Source organism: Chrysemys picta, chromosome 7 (genome assembly GCF_011386835.1).
Source record: "Chrysemys picta bellii isolate R12L10 chromosome 7, ASM1138683v2, whole genome shotgun sequence".
NCBI lineage: Eukaryota > Metazoa > Chordata > Testudines > Emydidae > Chrysemys > Chrysemys picta.
This window is the reverse complement of record NC_088797.1, coordinates 128,582,935-128,601,789: the sequence shown is the minus strand read 5'-3', so window position 1 is coordinate 128,601,789 and position 18,855 is coordinate 128,582,935. Positions and strand designations below refer to the sequence as shown.

The 18,855-nt window shown below is 47.7% G+C and overlaps 1 protein-coding gene across 2 annotated transcripts in view; it reads right to left on the bottom strand.

The window, feature by feature from the left end:
- HPSE2 (heparanase 2 (inactive)) overlaps window positions 1-18,855 on the bottom strand; it is a 261,248-nt gene that overhangs the window by 68,925 nt on the left and 173,468 nt on the right. For both annotated transcript variants that reach the window (XM_065553611.1, XM_065553610.1), the window contains one exon: window positions 4,860-4,907. In XM_065553611.1, the coding sequence (XP_065409683.1) occupies window positions 4,860-4,907 (48 nt within the window). The remainder of the gene's footprint in view (window positions 1-4,859; window positions 4,908-18,855) is intronic.

Genomic DNA, 18,855 nt, shown 5'->3' with positions numbered 1-18,855 from the left:
TGCCCCATTCTTAGCAGTTTACCCTAATTGAGTAATTTCAGTGTGGCCCCCTGGGACCCCGGTCACAGACCCCTTTTGCCTTGGGAATGAAGAAGTTATGGGAATAGCCTTTCCCCTTGAGGTACAACAGGACTTCCTCTACGGCCCCTGCCTGAAGAAGAGACGACACCTCGGGTTGAAGGACAATCTCTCGAGAGTGGTTCCTGAAGAGAGAAGGGGGGGGAGAAATGAACTGGAGAGCATTTTCCAGTTCCGCCGTGCTTAACATCCAAGCACTTAGGAAGTGGGATAAGGAATTGGTAAATGAAAAGTGGGGAACTGACGGAACTGTGGTAACTGGTGCACTGCCCTCAACCAGCCAATCAAAATGGCTGTTTGGACAAGGCCGCTGGATGGGATGAGCAGTGGAGGACACTCCCTAGAACCCCAGCCCTTTCTCTTTGGCAGATCTTGGGATCGGGGAGCAAAAACTTTGCGCCTGTACAGCTGCTGTAGATGAAATTGTTTCCCTTTCATTGCGGGACTATAGATTTCAAGGAATTTTAGTGTTGCCCTGGAATCTTTTAGGCTATGGAGCCGACCATCCGTTTTTTCTGAAAACAACAAGGGATCTTTGAAAGGGAGGTCCTGGATGGTCTGCTGGACTTCTGGCGGTAGCCCAGAACACTGCATCCACAAACACCTTCTCATTGTAGTAGCTGATGCCATGGTTCGAGCAGCCAAGTCTGCACTATCTAAACTGTCCTGGACAGCAGTCCTGGTGACCAGCTTACCTCCTTCCACCATTCCTGCAAACTCCTGTCTACAGTCCTCTGGTAGCGTCTCTTTAGACTTTGTTTTCCCCAGGACTCAGGGTGACTCTTGGTTTGCAATCTTGAGTTGCAGACTTCCTGACGAATACAGTTTGTGACCAAACAGATCCAACAGATCTTTTGGCATTGATGCCTGTTGTCCTCGTCTGTCCCGCTCATTGGCAGCTGCCATTCAGGGAACCTGAGGAGAGCAGAAATGGTCATGCCCCTTCAAGGGGATGTAGCACCTCCTCTCAGTTCGCTTTGCTGTGGGAGGCCAGAAGGAAGGCGTCTGCCAAAACGCCTCAGCTGGCTCCATGATGGCTTCGTTGGTTGGCAGAGCTACCCTGGCAGGGGCTGTCGATACCAGAATGTCCATCAGCTTGTGGGAGCATCCACGCCCCTCCTCTGCCTGGACGTCAAGCACCAAGGCCATACTTCTCAGTAGTTCTGGATGAGCCCCTGTGGTCCTCTGGCAGCAGGGAATCACTCGCTGGCTCAACACCTCATCTGGTAATGAAACGACAGAGGCGCTGGAACTAGAAGTCCGGGTTGGGGGGGGCTGCTGCACCCCCCCCCCCCGAAATGGTTTCCATTACAGTATATCCAGGGTTTACAGTTTGGTTCAATGGCTCTCAGCAGCCTCACTATAAACATTGTTCCAGCTCCCCTGTGAGACGAGGATGCCACAGACTTTGAGGTGGGGGCTGACCAATGTCTTGTGGTGAAGAAGCTGCCTGAGAGACTTCCGGCTGGTTGGTACTGATCTTGGTATGGGGAACTGGAGCTGGAGACCCTGGGTGCCAATGCCCCCAAGTGCTCTTGAAGATAGTGAACAAGAGGGTCGAGGGGAGGTCCTAGCTGGAGAGGTGATGTCCCACGATGCCCAGACCTGCCACTGGTACAGGCCTGGACCCATCCTCATCTGGTCCATTGTCACTTAGAAGGAGGCCAGTGCTGCGGTTGCTGTCTGGCCCATGGTGCCCAGGACTGAGGGGCGGGATGTTCCCCAACCCGAATGGGATACGGATGACCTCACCTCCGAGTCAGCAGAAGTAGAGTCTGATAGCTCTGACGATGGAGGGGCAGAGCCCGCTGAGACTGAGAGGGGTGGCAGTACTGGCGACACCCTCGGAGGTTTGCCCCTTGACTGCTCCAGCTTTTGTGGACGCTTGGGAGGTAACAATACTGTAGGCTCTTGACGCAGCGAGGTAGGTGCAGGCATCGGTGCTGGTTGTAAACCTTCTAGTACTGCCTGTGAACTGGTACCAAGAGGCTAAGCAGGTTCCTTGCGGCTGCGCATGTCTCCAGAGTGGTTGGGAGGGCGCTGCAGAGATCTTTCAGGGGACGGCCTGACAGACCTGCCAGAGGTTCCAGAGGCAGCAATCTCCTCTCGCTAGGCGAGGAGTGCTCCAGGGAGAGCCCCTCCCCTGAATGTTTCGCAGAGTCTCTGCCTCTACTTGGCTCCGGTACTGAACCTGAGGAAGGCCTGAGCCTTTTCTTCAGTACCAGCGACGGGGACAGAGGACATCTCCACACTGAAACGGACGTCCTGTGGGTGCTTCCCCCAAGCGATGACTCTGATGGAGGGCAAAGTGCTGCCTCCATAAGTAAGCACGTGAGCCTCTGTGTTGCCTTTGAGCGGGGCTTGATCCCTTTACAAACGGGACATTTGTCCCTAATGTGGGATTTTCCCAAGTGGCGTAAGCAGGACAGGTGTGGGGCGCCGACTGGCACAGGCTTAGCACAAGGCCAGCAGGACGTAGCCCCGGAGAGCTGGGCATTGTTCTGGTACCGATCCCGGTAACAAAAGATAAAAAGTGGTCAAAAAAGGCCTAAAATGCAAACCTAGCACTGAGAGCTGGCTAATGTCTAACAGCAACAGGCGATAGACACACAGGAGTGGGGAACCCATTTGTCACAAGCAGCCTGGCAGTGCTCTGACACCATCAGTGGCAGCAAGAAGGAGCTGAGAGGGGGCAGGGTTGTTCTGCCCTCTCACACCAGGGTGGCGACAGAGGGCTCTCGGACCACCCGGCTGGGCCTCGCGGAGGGAACGCACCTGCAGTGGAATGTGCCCGTGCAAGCAATCAAAGACGAACCTGGAAAGCTGAGGCTCACGGGGAAGGGGAGAGGACATGGAATAATTTACACCACAAAAGCCAACACCCTGTGGTGCTCAGTGCCGCTAGTCAGGGTATGGATTGCAGCCCCTGGTTTGTAACGTGCCCCTCGTTGTCAGGGGAGTGCGTGGGGCTCGGCTTGTTCCCTAGATCATAGGTAGGTTCCTAGGGGCATGGGCGGCGCGTCCCGTAGGCTGGGGAAGGCTGTGCCGACCCAACCAGCCCTGCATGGCCCCACTCACGCTCCTCCCCGAAGCCCTGCTAAGTGCTTGCCCCTCCCCCTTGACCCCAGCCCCGGCATGTTGCTCCTCCTCAGAGAAGCAGCGTGCTGGGGCTAGGGCGGTCAGGACTTGTGGTGGTTGGGGCTGCCCAGTGCTGTGTGTGTGTGGGGGGGGAGGGGGCGGGGGGGAGGCACTGGGGCTGTTCGGCCCGTGCTTGGGGGGAGCAGGGGGGGACTGCCCTTTGCTCGGGGGCTGCACGCCACCTGCCCTGCATCTCCCGGCCAACGCAGGGGGCGGTTCCCGAGCTCTGAGCTGCTGTGGGCGCCGGGGATCCTGCAAAGCTCCCGGTCTCCACAGGTGGCGGGGGTACCCAGAGCTCCAAGCCCCCACAGGCGGGAGGGGGACAGGGACACGCAGAACTCGGAGCGGCCCCCGCAGCTGCCCAACCTCTGCAGGCAGCTGGGCTCCCTGGTTTGTCAGGGATATTTTCAGTAAACGTCAGGGACAGGTCATGGACTTCCGGGAATTTTTCTTTATTGCCCGTGACCCGTCCGTGACTTTACTAAAAATACCCCTGACAAAATCTTCGCCTTACCCATGACACTCGAACATGCTCCAAGCCTCTCTGCCAATGGCGCTATTAACACTTTCCTTTTGTAATTTGGGGAGTCAGGTGAGAAATCAAGCATTAACCTCTTGCTAACAAGCCCATCCTGGACTGGAATCTGGGAGCTGACATAAAAGATTTCTGTGGGAATCTATTCTCCGGCCCTGTATCCTAGTTACAGTGCTGTGCAGTGGTTTGTAGGTTATTCCTATAGGTGGATTCCCCCGGGCACCTATGTAGGGTGGCAGAGAATCCAGAAGCCAGAGAATCTACTCCTGGGGCAGTAATGTATTTACCATTGGACTGGGTCTTTCTCCCTCTGGCTCCGGTGGGTTTAGATCCAGGCCACCAGCCTGTGAGAGGCAACAGCCAGAGGTGCAAAGAGAAGCAGGATACACAGAAGGACTTTCAAATTGTCCAGTGGCGCACCACATGCAGCTTCCTTCTCACCTGTCCCGTGCAGCCTTGCCAAACCCGGATGCTGTCTGCCTACCTTACTAGGTATCAGGAACCCAGGCAACAAAGGAAGCCTGGGGGAGAGTTTTTTCCCCTTTCTGCAATTTGGTAGCCTGGGAGGGGTGACTAGTTATTCAGAGATTCCAAGGCCGGAAGGGTCACTGTGATCACCTAGTCTGGCCTCCTGTCTAGCACAAGCCAGAGAACGGCCCCGACGTAATTCCTAGCCCAGATCCTTTAGAAAGGCAGTGCCAGCGCTGGAGCTCCATCGCAGCCCTTGCTAAGTTGTCCCAATGGATAATTACATTCACTGTTAAAAATGTACGCCCTATTTCCAGCCTTAATTTATCCCGCCACTGGCTCTTTAGACCTGTCTCTGCTAGACTGGAGAAGCCATTATTAAATCTCTTACACGCCCAGCCCAGGGGAATACCAAAGGCTAATGCATCCCTGCCAGGGCGTGTGTCCTATTGAGCTGCCAGGGGACGGCCTTTCCCGCCATTTAAGCACAGTCCAGTGGCTGAGGAGGTGGTTTCCAGGGGTCTGTCCCTTTCACAGTGACCGTGTGACCCTAGACAAGATGTTAACTCTGCCCTAAACAACAACATCGCATTGCTGCAGAGCTGCTATGTGGAAAGTAAAAGGAATGGTGAATACCTACTGTTGCCAGGTAACAGCATCCACGGTGCGGCCAGCCACCTTCATGAACCTGTAGGAAACAAAGGAAGAAACCACGTAAGCCTGATGTTGTGACCGCGGTTGATGAGCAACAGACACTCCTCCCAACTCACGTGACGGCAGACACCGTCACTGCACTGGCTGCTGCTGAACTGGATTCATGTGTCCTTACATGGAAAGAACCAACCGGCCAATTATTATAAGTGTCTGTTGCATCTCCAGCTCCGAACACAGGAGGAGGAGAAAGCCAACCCAAGACCAAGGCCTTGAGCATTCTTCCAGGACATCAGATCTAGGAGGATTATGGAGGCACTTTAGGAGCTCCATAGTTAAGGTGGCAACAAGGTATGTGCATGAATTAGTCTCTTGATAGTTCATGACTCAGAAGTCTAAGCCCATGGAAGATGCTCATCCCCACACAACAGTTATTGTTAAATTAGAGTTCAGGTTGTTCAAGTGTATTTCCTCGCATGCCTAATACCAAAACCAAGGCGGTTCTAGATTATAGATTCCATTCACACCCAGCACACTGCCAGTCTCCAAGCATTACCTTCCTGCCACCAACACACTAACGGCCTCTCTAGTGCTGTCACTTCCTCGTCAGCAATACCATCACCCTCAATGCTCACATCGGAAACCATGCCCCCAAAACCACACTGCAATGCACAGTCTGTGACTAGTTTGTTATAAAACACATTATGAATATACATACAAAAATATCGATTTGTATATTTTAATGACAGTTGTGTGCGTGTGTTGAGCAGTGAGCATTGTACTGTGATATTTTTGGGAAGTCACTGTAACTATTGTGACATACGGGAGAGTTCTCCAGACCCGTCTCATCTCTTGCCCTGTAACCTGGGTTCCCACAACACATCCCCAGTCCCGGATTCCTCCCCAAAACGTATACACAACTTGCCACCCTAAATGGAGTTACCCAGACAATGTAATTTAAACACACTGGATTGGATTAAACAATAAAACCAGATTAACAACAAAGGAAGATAGGATCTTAAGTAAGACTGAGTACAAGTCATGAGGCATAAAAGTCAGCAATGGCTGTAAGAAAAAGAAAGACAAGCACTTCCCAACGTAACAAACTAGATTTGATTACAGGTAAATTCCTTACCACATCCTTCAGGCGGTATTACTGACCAAAATCTTCAGACCATAGTCCAGCGGTTTGTTCTTTTGTATTCTTAGGGGCAAAGAGGGAGATGGACAGGGACAGGGAGAGAAATCCCTTGCAGTGTTTGCCCCTCACTTTTATCATTCAGCCTATTCATTTCATGTGGTGGCCCCTAGTTCTTGTGTAATGAGAAGAAATAAATAACACTTCCTTATTTACTTTCTCCACATCAGTCACGATTTTATAGACCTCGATCATATCCCCCCTTAGTCGTCTCTTTTCCAAGCTGAAAAGTCCCAGACTTATTAATCTCGCCTCACAAGGAAGCCGTTCCAGACCCCTCATCATTTTTGTTGCCCTTTTCTGAACCTTTTCCAAATTCCAATATATCTTTTTTGAGATGGGGCAACCACATCAGCACGCAGTATTCAAGATGTGAGCACACCATGGAATTATATAAAGGCAATATGATATTTTCTGTCTTATTATCTCTCCCTTTCTTAACGATTCCCAACATTCTGTTCGCTTTTTTGACTGCTGCTGCACATTGAGTGGATGTTTTCAGAGAACTATCCACAATGACTCCAAGATCTCTTTCTGGAGTGGTAACAGCTAATTTAGATCCCATCATTTTATATGTATAGTTGGGATTATGTTTTCCAATGTGCATTACTTTGCATTTATCAACACTGAATTTCATCTGCCATTTTGTTGCCCAGTCACCCAGTTTTGAGAGATCTCTTTGTAGCTCTTCACAGTCTGCCTGGGACTTAACTACCTGGAGTAGTTTTGTATCATCTGCGAATTTTGCCACCTCACTGTTTACCCCTTTTTCCAGATCATTTATGAATGTTAAAGACTGGGCCCAGTACAGACCCCTGGGGGACACCACTATTTACCCCTCTCCATTCTGAAAACTAACCACTTATCCCTACCCCTTGTTTCCTATCTTTTAACCAGTTACCCATCCAGGAGAGGTCCTTCCCTTTTATCCCATGATAGCTTACTTTGCTTAAGATCCTTTGGTGAGGGACCTTGTCAAAGGATTTCTGAAAATCTAAGTACACTATGTCCACTGGATCCCCCTTGTCCACATGCTTGTTGACCCCCTCAAAGAATTCTAGTAGATTGGTGGGGCATGAGTTCCCTTTACATAAACCATGTTGACTATTCCCCAAGAAAGTATGTTCATCTACGTGTCTGACAATTTTGTTCTTGACTATAGTTTCAACCAGTTTGCCCAATACTGAAGTCAGGCTCACCAGCCTGTAATTGTCGGGATCACTTCTGGAGCCCTTTTAAAAAATTGGCATCATATTAGCTATCCTCCAGTCATTTCGTACAGAAACTGATTTAAATGCTGGTTACAAACTACAGTTATCAGAGTAGCAGCCGTGTTAGTCTGTATCCGCAAAACTACAGTTAGTAGTTTTGCAATTTCACATCTGAGTTCCTTCAGCTCTCTTGGGTGAATCCCATCTGGTCCTGGTGGCTTATTACTGTTAAATTTATCAGTTTGTTCCAAAACCTCCTCTAATGACACCTCAGTCGGGGACAGGTCCTCAGATTTGTCACCTAAAAATAATGGCTCAGGTTTGGGAATCTCCTCACATCCTCAGCTGTGAAGACTGATGCAAAGAATTCATGTAGTGTCTCTGCAATGGCTTTATCGTCCTTGAGTGCTCCTTTCGCATCTCGATCATCCAGTGGCCCCACTGGTTGTTTAGCAGGTTTCCTACTTCTGATGTACTTAAAATTTTTTTTGCTATTACTTTTTAGTCTTTGGCTAACTGTTCCTCAAATTCTCTTTTGGCCTTCCTAATTAAGACTAAAGCAGACTGTTAAGAACTTCAAAAAGATCTCACAAAACTAAATGATTGGGCAACAAAATGGCAAATGAAATTTAATGTGGATAAATGTAAAGTAATGCACATTGGAAAAAATAACCCCAACTATACATACAATATGATGGGGGCTAATTTAGCTACAACTAATCAGGAAAGAGATCTTGGAGTCATTGTGGATAGTTCTCTGAAGACGTCCACGCAGTGTGCAGCGGCGGTCAAAAAAGCAAACAGGATGTTAGGAATCATTAAAAAAGGGATAGAGATAAGATGGAGAATATCTTATTGCCCTTATATAAATCGATGGTATGCCAACATCTTGAATACTGCGTACAGATGTGGTCTCCTCAGTTCAAAAAAGATATACTGGCACTAGAAAAAGTTCAGAAAAGGGCAACTAAAATGATTGGGGTTTGGAATGGGTCCCATATGAGGAGAGATTAAAAAGGCTAGGACTTTTCAGCTTGGAAAAGAGGAGACTAAGGGGGGATATTATAGTGGTATATAAAATCAGGAGTGGTGTGGAGAAAGTGAATAAGGAAAAGTTATTTACTTGTTCCCATAATATAAGAACCAGGGGCCACCAAATGAAATTAATGGGCAGCAGGTTTAAAACAAATAAAAGGAAGTTCTTCTTCACACAGCACACAGTCAACCTGTGGAACTCCTTGCCTGAGGAGGTTGTGAAGGCTAGGACTATAACAGGGTTTAAAAGAGAACTGGATAAATTCGTGGAGGTTAAGTCCATTAATGGCTATTAGCCAGGATGGGTAAGGAATGGGGTCCCTAGCTTCTGTTTGTCAGAGTGTGGAGATGGATGGCAGGAGAGAGACCACTTGATCATTACCTGTTAGGTTCACTCCCTCTGGGGCACCTGGCACTGGCCACTGTCGGTAGACAGGATACTGGGCTAGATGGACCTTTGCTCTGACCCAGTCTGGCCGCTCTTATGTTCTAATTATATTTTTACACTTCACTTGCCAGAGTTTATGCTCCTTTCTATTTTCCTCACTAGGATTTAACTTCCACTTTTTAAAGGATGCCTTTTTGCCTCTCACTGCTTCTTAAACTTTGTTGTTTAGCCGCAGTTGCACTTTTTTGGTTCTCTTACTATGTTTTTTAATTTGGGGGATCCAGTTAAGTTGAGCCTCTATTATGGTTTCCCCCTCTTGAAACCCAAAGCAGATCTGAGATGATGTTGGATTGTGTCCCAGGGTTTTTATACATTTCCAGCAGCCTTTTGGCCTGAGAAAACAATAGGCCTAACTCTCCTTCTCCCAAACATCATGGCAATTAGCACAGGGTAATTTATCCATTACACAGTTCAGATACAGGTTACCACAACCTTCAAAGAGACAGAGACAATAATACTATTTCCCTCAAGTGTCTTCCTAAATGTTAATATTCCTTTTTTGATCTTTGAATTAAAGTTATAGCAATAGACAAGACTTGTTTGCTAACATCACAAGACCTGAGCACACAGCTCCCCTTCTACCTCTAAGAATGCAGACTTGCATTTCAAAGCTCTGTTCATTTACAGATCCTCCTAACCAGTCTCTAAAGTTCAGCCATGTCAGGTCTGTCTGTGAGTTAATTAACTCTTTCTGGCACTGTCATCTTTCAATGAGATATTATATTACACTCATAACGTCACAGTTTGTTGGGGTGTGCTTGCTGCTGGACTGAAATACGCCATGGTCTGTTTGTTTGGGAGACCGTGTGCTGACCATGGTGCTAGGCAAGGCTGAGTGGGTTTGGGGTGCAGGAGGGGGCTCCAGGCTGGGGGGTGGGGCCGAGGGATTCGGAGTGCGGTAGGGGACTGCGGGTTGAGGCAGGGGGTTGGGGTGCAGGATGGGGTACTGGCTCTGGGCCGCCAGGGTCCCTTTTCGACTGGGTGTTCCGATTGAAAACCGGGCACCTGGCAACCCTGCCCAAAAGGACAGTTGTTGGTACCTTTAATCCCATCTAAGACTCGGTCAGGCAAGGAAGGTTTCTTTCTAAAATCTCTCTCCAGCTAAAAGGTGGAGGAACAAGGGATGTTGTGCAAATGAAACTCTTATTTAATAACATTCGAAATGTTTTAACTGTTCCCCCTCCCCCCGCCGCTCCCCTTATCATTAATAAACGGTTAAAAGGTTGTTGAATGTTGCTTTTGCCATGATACTAAGCAGGCTGTGGTTTCTGTACCCCAAACCCCGAACCTGGTTTAGCACCGATTAATGTTCGCCAATGACAGGGTCATGTTAACGTCTTTGACTCTTTGGGCCCATTTATGCCATTGAAATTAATACAGAGCAAAGATGAGACAATCAAGTGAAAAAACTTCAGAGGGAAAAAGTGACCATTTTGGAACTCTTCTAATTCTTTCTGCATAAAACCAATGTTCAGACGAGTGTGAAAGATTCTAATTCTGCTCAGGGTTCAACTTTGAGTTTGTTATGTACAAATATCAGTAAAATGGCAAAAATCAAAGGCTTAAAGATCCCATTAAACTTAAACCTTCTGACTCAGTTAAACTCCATAGTTAAAGATAAGAGTGTGATCCGTAACCTCCCTAGCAGAGCCAGATCTAGGCATGACAAGCGCTCGACAAGGATTCTTACTAGTGTGTAATGTAATTCCTGGGCAGATGTTGCTGGCACATACGTACAGCACACCCTCGCTATAACACTCTTCACAATAACGAACCTTGGACTACAACGAACCTGGTCCCTGGATCCCCCCTCGAGCCCCACTGCGGTGCTGGGGCTGGAGGAGCTGTCAGCCCCCGCCCCCACAAGTCTCTTTTGCACTAACACAGAAATGGCTTGGATCCCGAGGGGGTCGTTCTAGCACGGCTGTGCTGTGCCTGAACAGACATTGTTATTGTTAGAGTAGCACACACGCCCCGGAGGGTTAGTCATCAATTTCAGGCCAGAAGGGACCGTTTATGATCCTCCGGCTGTTTGAGCTGCAGTGTCTCTCTGGAAAAGAGACCCAGTCTTGCCTTACAGGCTGCCAGGGATGGAGAACCCACCCCCTCTAGGTTGTTAATGAATCAGTGTACAAACCTGCACCTTATTTCTAGTCTGAATTTGTCTAGCGTCAGCTGCCAACCATTGGATCTCCATCTGCCTTTTCCTGCTAAATTAAAGAGCCATCTATTCTCAGAAATCTCTGCCCAATGGAAATACTTTTAGACCGTGATCCCCTTGAAAAAATAGCAGGTGTTCAGGTCAGGATGGACAAAAATTGGTCATTTTTAAAAAGTTAAAAAATTGATTTAAATCAGGTTATTTAAATTAAAGACAGGTTTATTCATAAAATAAACCTACTTAAAATTAAATTTGAAATTGACAAACTATAACCCATTCAAGCTATTGAAGCACATGAGCTGATCAGTGGGCCCCACTGGTGGGTGCTGAGCACCCACTATTGTTTTTCGGTGGGTGCTCCAGAACCAGAGCACCCTGGAGCTGGCACCTCTGACTGCAGCGTAACAAAAATACGTCCTGCAAGTTCTTAGCATGTGCAGGGGGCAGCTTTCTAATTCAAAAAGTTGAGGAAACAACTAAGGGCTCATCCATTTTGGATCTGATTTTGACCCCCAGGGATGAATTAGTTGTGAACGGGAAGGTGGTCGGGAACTTGGGAGGAAGTGATCATGATCTGATAAAATTCAAGATCCTAGGAAAGAAGGACATGAGAACAGCAAAACTGGACTTCAGACAGGCGAGTTCAACCGATTCCGAGAAATAGCAGGCGAGGTCCCATGGAAAGACCAATCAGGGCCCTCCCTAGCCATTTGGGTGCCCTACGCAGCCCCCCTGCTAGGAGCCAGGGGAGTGGAGCGGGCTGGGGCCAGGTCGCTCCACTTACCACGCGGTGAGTGCAGGCCCGGCCCCTCCAGCCGTCCTCACAGGTGTGGGGGCAGAGCAGGGGCTGGGGCAGAGCGGGGGGGGGCATGGGGAAGAGGTGGAGCAGGGGCTGGAGCAGCACAAGCTGCGCAGGACATCAGGAAATGTGGTTGCTCAAATTTCCTGGTGCCCTACACAGCTGTGTACTTTGCATATGGGTAGGGATGGCCCTGAGACCAATTAAGAAGAAAAGGAGTCGAAGGAGACTGGCAGTTCCTAAAAGATGTCAATTGGAGACTCAACATCAAGCTATTCCAACACAGAGGAAAGATAAGAGCCATGGGAGACCAGTTCGGCTACACAAGGAGCTTTTTAGCTATCTAAAAACCAAAAGGGATCCATACAGGAAATGGAGAGAGGGGCATGTCACCAGGGAAGTAGACAAGCGAGTAGCATGAGCATGTAGGGACAAAATGAGGAAAGCCAAGGCAAAGAATGAGTTACCGCTCATAAGGAATGTTAGAGACAACAAGAAGGGGTTCTTCAAATAACAACAAAGAAAGATCAAGGATGGTGTGTGGGTCCGCTGCTCAGTGGAGGTGGTGAGCTGGTAACAGAAGATGATAGGAAGGCAGAGTTGCTCAATGTCAACTTTGCTTCAGTCTTCTCCCAAAAAATAACGTGACCAGACGACTAGCGGAGTTATTGTAGGCAATCAAGGGGAAGGGAGGCAGATCGGGATACGTAAAGAACACGTCAGAGATCTTCTGACCAATTTGAATGAAATCACATCAGTGGGGCTGGATGCTATTCACTCGAGGGTGCTGAAGGAATTAGCTGAAGAAATCGCAGACTCACTGGCAATAATATTTGCAAACTCGGTCTTCACGGCTGAGGATGTGAGGGAGATTCCCAAACTTGAGCCAGTCTGAGGAACTGTCCCAGACTGAGGTGTCATTTGAGGAGGTTTTGGAACAAATTGATAAACTAAACAGTAATAAGTCACCAGGAGCAGATGGTATCACCCAAGAGTTCTGAAGGAACCCAAATGTGAAATTGCAGAACTACTAACTGTAGTTCGTAACCTATCATTTAAATCCACTTCTGTACCAAATGACTGGAAGATACCTAATGTGATGCCAATTTTCAAAAAGGGCTCCAGAAGTGATCCCGGCAATTACAGGCAGGTAAGCCTGACTTCAATACCACGCAAACTGTAAAGAACAAAATTGTCAGACACATAGATGAAAATAATATGTTGGGGAAGAGTCAACATGGTTTTTGTAAATGGAAATCATGTCTCACCAATCTACTAGAATTCTTTGAGGGGGGGTTATCTGATTAAAATATGACCATGCAGATCATTGTTGCTACCACTGTTATATAATTGCAACAAATCTTATACAAAGTGTGTCAAGTAAGGTGTTATGATTAACTGAATATGATTATGCTATTTGTATGCATGTACCTTTGTTGTACCTGAAGTTCTGAGTATTGGCGCTATACCTGGATTTCAAATGTTTGCTCCTGGGTAGCACCCACAAGGTGTTTAGCCTGCACATCTTGAAGAGACTATTCAAATTAAGTGGCTCATCAAGGAACACTTAACTCACAATGGACCATGGGAGACACCTATCTACCGATAATTGGCTTTCCTGCTATGACTAAGAGAAATCAGGCATGGACATGTGACTTTCCCATGTGACTCCAAACTCCACCTTTTACCTGTAATTTTCCACTAGCTGTGCTGAGGGCTTTGTTTAAAACAATGGGATTCCCGCCACATGGCAGAAGCTATAAAAGGTGCTGGAAACACCTTCATTTTGCCTCTTTCCTGCCCAAACCTCTGGACTATGGACTAATACTAATGGGAGCATCTAACCAAGGGACTGAGGAAGAAAAACCAAATGCACAAATACAGAATGGAAGATAACTGGCTTGGCAGCAGCACGGCTGAGAAGGATTTGGGGGTTATGTGAAGGTTGTGATCCACCATGAGTCAACAGTGCGAGGCTGTTGTAAAAAAAAGCAAATGCAATGTCAGGTTGCATGAACAGAGGCACAGCACACAAGTCTCAGGAGGTGACAGTACCGCTCTACTTGGTGCTGGGTAGGCCTCAGCTGGAGAACTGTGTCCAATTTTGGTCACCAATGTATAGAAAGGATGTAGAGAAACTGGAAAGGATCCAGGGGCGAGTGACAAAGATGATCAAAGGCATGGGTGGCAGGTACCGCAGGCCGGGGGAGGCCACGCCTCCTCAAACAGCCCCAGATAGCCCCGCCCATGCTCTGCCCCCAGGCCCCTTCCTGCTTGCCGCTCCCTCCTTGGCCCGAGCTCTGGCAAGCTGCTCCTCTTCCTGGAAGCGGGCTGGGACTGGGGCTAGGGCGGGCCAGCCTGCTGCTGGGACTCGGGGTGGCTGGGGCCGCACAGCGCTGAGGGGCCCCTGGGCGCTGGGGCCACACTTCCCAGGGCTGGGAGTATGCCGCCCAGTGCTAGGGGCGCTGGGGATGGAGGGTCAGCAGGGCCTCAGGTCAAAGGGGCGGGGGCGGGGCCAGGGGCTAGCCTCCCGAAATGAGCAGCTCCCTTGCCACCCATGATCCAAGGGATGGAATGCAGCCATATGAGCAAAGGCTGAAGGAACTGGGTATGTTCAGTTGGGAAAAGAGGAGATGAAGGGGGGAATATGATTGCGGCTGAAAGGCTGCCATAAAAAGAGACGGAGAAAAGTTGTTCTCTTTTGCCACAGAGGGCAGGACAAAAGGCAGTGGGTTCAAACTACAGCACAGCAGATTTAGATTAAATTTCAGGAAAATCTTCCGAATTGTCAGAGCAGTCGGCCAATGGAACAGACGCCTGGGGAGGGTGTGGAAGCTCCTTCACTGGAGGTTTTCAAAAGGAGGCTGGAGCCATCTGGCTTGGATGGTTTAAATCCTGCTTCTTGCGGGGGTTAGACTAGGTGACTCTTGTGGTCCCCATTATTCTATGATTCTATACATTAAACACAACAAATATTAAGCTGTACATGTTTGCTGTCACGTTTTAAAGAAAACTCAAACTACTGAACTGGTGGAAATCACTTGCTAAGCACCCAGAACCAGAGTTTGCTGAAGTGCTAAACCAGCTGTTGACAACAGTAGACAGGTGGAATCTCCATCCTTGGAGGTTTTTAAGGCCCAGCTTGACAAAGCCCTGGCTGGGATGATTTAGTTGGGGCTGGGTCCTGCTGTGAGCAGGGGGGTGGACTAGATACGTCCTGAGGTCTCTTCCAACCCTGATCTTCTCTGATTCTATGACCGGTAGCCTCTCTTGCAGGTACAGAGAGAATATTTTCTTCATGTCTGTTTATTCACCTAGTTCAGCTCAATGACTAGTCTATTCAAAGTTACAAAACCAACTGGAAGCTGAAAAAGCAGGAAAGCTTATTTTCCTCTTCCAGTCTGAATAAAAACTAGGCGTGAGGATGAGATCTACTAGTTCTAAAATCTTGAAGCACATGGTGACCAGAAACAAATTAGTTCAATTCATTAACTACAGATGATATTGCTTTTGTTTAATAAATCTGTTAGTTTTAAACAAAAAATATGTTTTGATAAGAAAAGAGTTTATGTATCCAGCACATTTAAGGTCGTTTATTTAATAAAAAAATAGAATGCTGTTTTTGTGCATTTTTAATTGCATTTGAAATTTCATCTCAGTAGAGCTCGACACAAATCACAAGTAAAAAAATTAATCTCATAAAGAAAAGCATCATTAACTGTTTTCTAACATAATTAAAAAAAAATAAAAAGAAATAAAAGAAATGTAAATTAAGCTATACGATTGTTTAAATAAATGTGTCTAGACATAATGTATTCTCCTGGCAAGCAAAAAGAAGCATCACATTTAGTGCAAAGGTTATAATTAGTTGCAAATCAATGATTTCTCAATCAGGCAGGGAGGAAAGGTGAAGGAGTTGCACTGTATGTAAGGGAGCAGTATGATTGCTCAGTGCTCCAGTATGAAACTGGAGAGAAGCCTGTTGAGAGTCTTTGGGTTAAGTTTAGAGGCGAGAGCAACAAGGGTGATGTCGTGGTGGGTGTCTGCTATAGACCACGAGAGCAGGAGGAGGAGGAGGTAAATGAGGCTTTCTTTGGACAACTAAGAGAAGTTTCCAGATCACAGGCCCTGGTTCTCATGGGGGACTTCAATCACCCTGACATCTGCTGGGAGAGCAATACAGCAATGCACAGACAATCCAGGAAGTTTTTGGAGAGTGTTTGGAACAACTTCCTGGTGCAAGTTCCAGAGGAACCAACGAGGGGCCGTGCTCCTCTTGACCTACTGCTCACAAACAGGGAAGGATTGGTAGGAGAAGTAGAAGCGGGTGGCAACCTGGGCAGCCGTGACCAAGAGATGGTCGAGTTCAGGATCCTCACAAAAGGAAGAAAGGAGAGCAGCAGAATATGGACCCTGGACTTCAGAAAAGCAGACTTGGACTCCCTCAGGGAACTGATGGGCAGGATCTCCTGGGAGGCTAATATGAGGGGGAAAGGAGTCCAGGAGAGCTGGCTGTATTTTAAAGAATCCTTATTGAGGTTGCAGGAACAAACCATCCTGATGTGCAGAAAGAATAGCAAATATGGCAGGCGACCAGCTTGGCTTAACAGAGAAATCTTCGCTGAACTTGAACACAAAAAGGAAGCTTACAAGAAGTAGAAACTTGGACAGATGACTAGGGAGGAGTATAAAATATTGCTCGAGCATGCAGGAGTGTAATCAGGAAGGCCACAGCACAATTGGAGTTGCAGCTAGCAAGGGATGTGAAGGGTAACAAGAAGGGTTTCACCCTCAGCAAGTTTGTGGATGACACTAAACTGGGGGGAGAGGTAGATACACTGGAGGGTAGGGATAGGGTCCAGGGGGACCTAGACAAATTGGAGGATTGGGCCAAAAGAAACCTGATGAGGTTCAACAAGGACAAGTGCAGAGTCCTGCACTTAGGAAGGAAGAATCCCATGCACTGCTACAGGCTGGGGACCGACTGGCTAAGCAGCAGTTCTGCAGAAAAGGACCTAGAGGTTACAGTGGACAAGAAGCTGGATAGGAGTCAGCAGTGTGCTCTTGTTGCTAAGTGTGTCCTAATCTTCTATGGCTGCTGTGACGCTGGCACACCAGGTACCAGCTCATGCCAAGGCCCCAGGCCTCACTCAACACTGACAAATGCGTATCTGGAAACCAGGCTGACTCACCTGTGTGTTCGAATTATTAAAATAGATATTAGAGTTGAAGAATGTGTTTATGGAATGCTAGTAGGATGCTGCAAGTACTGTATTAATCCTACTTATAATGTCTGTCTCCCACACTATAAAATAAGGTTTAATTGTTTGCTCTGTAACTGTAAAAATGTTTGGTTAAGACTAAATCCCCCCCAGTCCGGGAAGAAACATTATCAAGTGGGACATAACCCCTCTTGTGGTGAATGAACATCTCCTCCCCAACCAAAGAAGGTCTACAGAAATCAGACAAGCCATTGTGGACAAAAGACTTTTTTGACTGCTTCCCCCACAGCCTGGAGAGGGTACGTGCCCAAGCCCTTGTCCCATCACAGCTCGAATGCTGGGGGAAGGGAATAAAAATGCCTGTTAAAAATTTATTATTCCTATGCTGCTGCACTCTGAGGGGTGAGGATTTCTAAGCATAAACCAGGAGTCCCCAGCTGTTTTGCCTGAGTTAGCCCTAAAGGAGAGACAGAATCTGCTCACTATAGAAGTTAGGAAAAACTATTTAACTAGGACGGTGGTGAAGCATGGAATGGGTTACCTAGGGAGGTGGTGGAATCTCCTTCCTTAGAGGTTTTGAAGGTCAGGCTTGACCAAGCCCTGGCTGGGATGATTTAGTTGGGGATTGGTCCTGCTTTGAGCAGGGGATTGGACTAGATACCTCCTGAGGTCCCTTCCAACCCTTAGATTCTATGTTTCTATGAATGAGTCATAACTCAGCCAGATTTGGGCAGATTTTCCATGGGAATGGCAAAGGTGCTTCCCTGCCAAACTTCAAGACCCTGCTCCAAAGCATGGGGGTGTAACAGGGTCTCAATTAAATGGCTGTGAGATTTTTTTTTAACATGGCCAAACAATGTATTTTCATATAACCTCATTTTGACAAATGGCTGAATAATTTTAAAACAGCCTCCAAACAACTTCCGCCTGAGGCAGCCACCCCAAATGGTGAAACTTTGGCAAAAGTTATAAGCACCGAAAACCAGGGTCTTATAACGGAGTAATGAGCAGCTTTAACTAGAGGTGGTTGTTACCTGCGCCCTTACATTAGTACCGGACATTTTACAGAACACCTTTCACCCCAAAGACTCCCAGTGTTCAAGAGGATGATTATTCTTGGTGACCCTTCTGCCGTAATGGTATGTTAGAACTACACCTCTACCTCGACATAACGCTGTCCTAGGGAGCCAAAAAATCTTACCGCGTTATAGGTGAAACCGCGTTCTATCGAACCTGCTTTGATCCACCGGAGTGCGCAGCCCCGGCCCCCCAGAGCGCTGCTTTACCGCGTTATATCCGAATTCGTGTTATATCGGGTCGCGTTATATCCGGGTAGAGGTGTATCATCAGGCCTCATCTCTTGAGGAGTAGCGCTCCGTATTATAATAAGGAATAACCGTCTCCCTGGCCTTTTCCATTGGTTCCTGTGCGGTGTGGCTTAGAGCAGCCTTGACTGCTCTTGAAAGCACTCACCGGTATAAGACGACCGGCAAACCCTCTTCGGGGAGATGCAGCTGTACCCGATGCACAGTTCTTTTGCCAGTAGAACATGTAACAGTTCCCCGAATAAAATAAGTGTGTCAGCAAAATAATTTTTTGCTGGTATAAACTTGTCCACCCTGGGGCTTTTGCACATACAGCTGTGTCAGTTAGGGGCAGCGATTTTTTCCTCATTCTAAACTGACAGCAAAGTCGGCAAAACTTTTCAGCGTAGACCAGGCTTCGGTGTTACACTGAAAAAACAAACAGTCACATTCCCACAGTTCCTAGAGAGAGAACAGCCGCCCCATCCGTTAGCATACTGCTCTTCCCTACAAGCAGGAAGAGTTTGATACTTGAGCGCTGGACCAGCAGGAGAACACATGCAGCTGCAGATAATCTAACCAACCCTAGGATGTCACTCTTCCACCA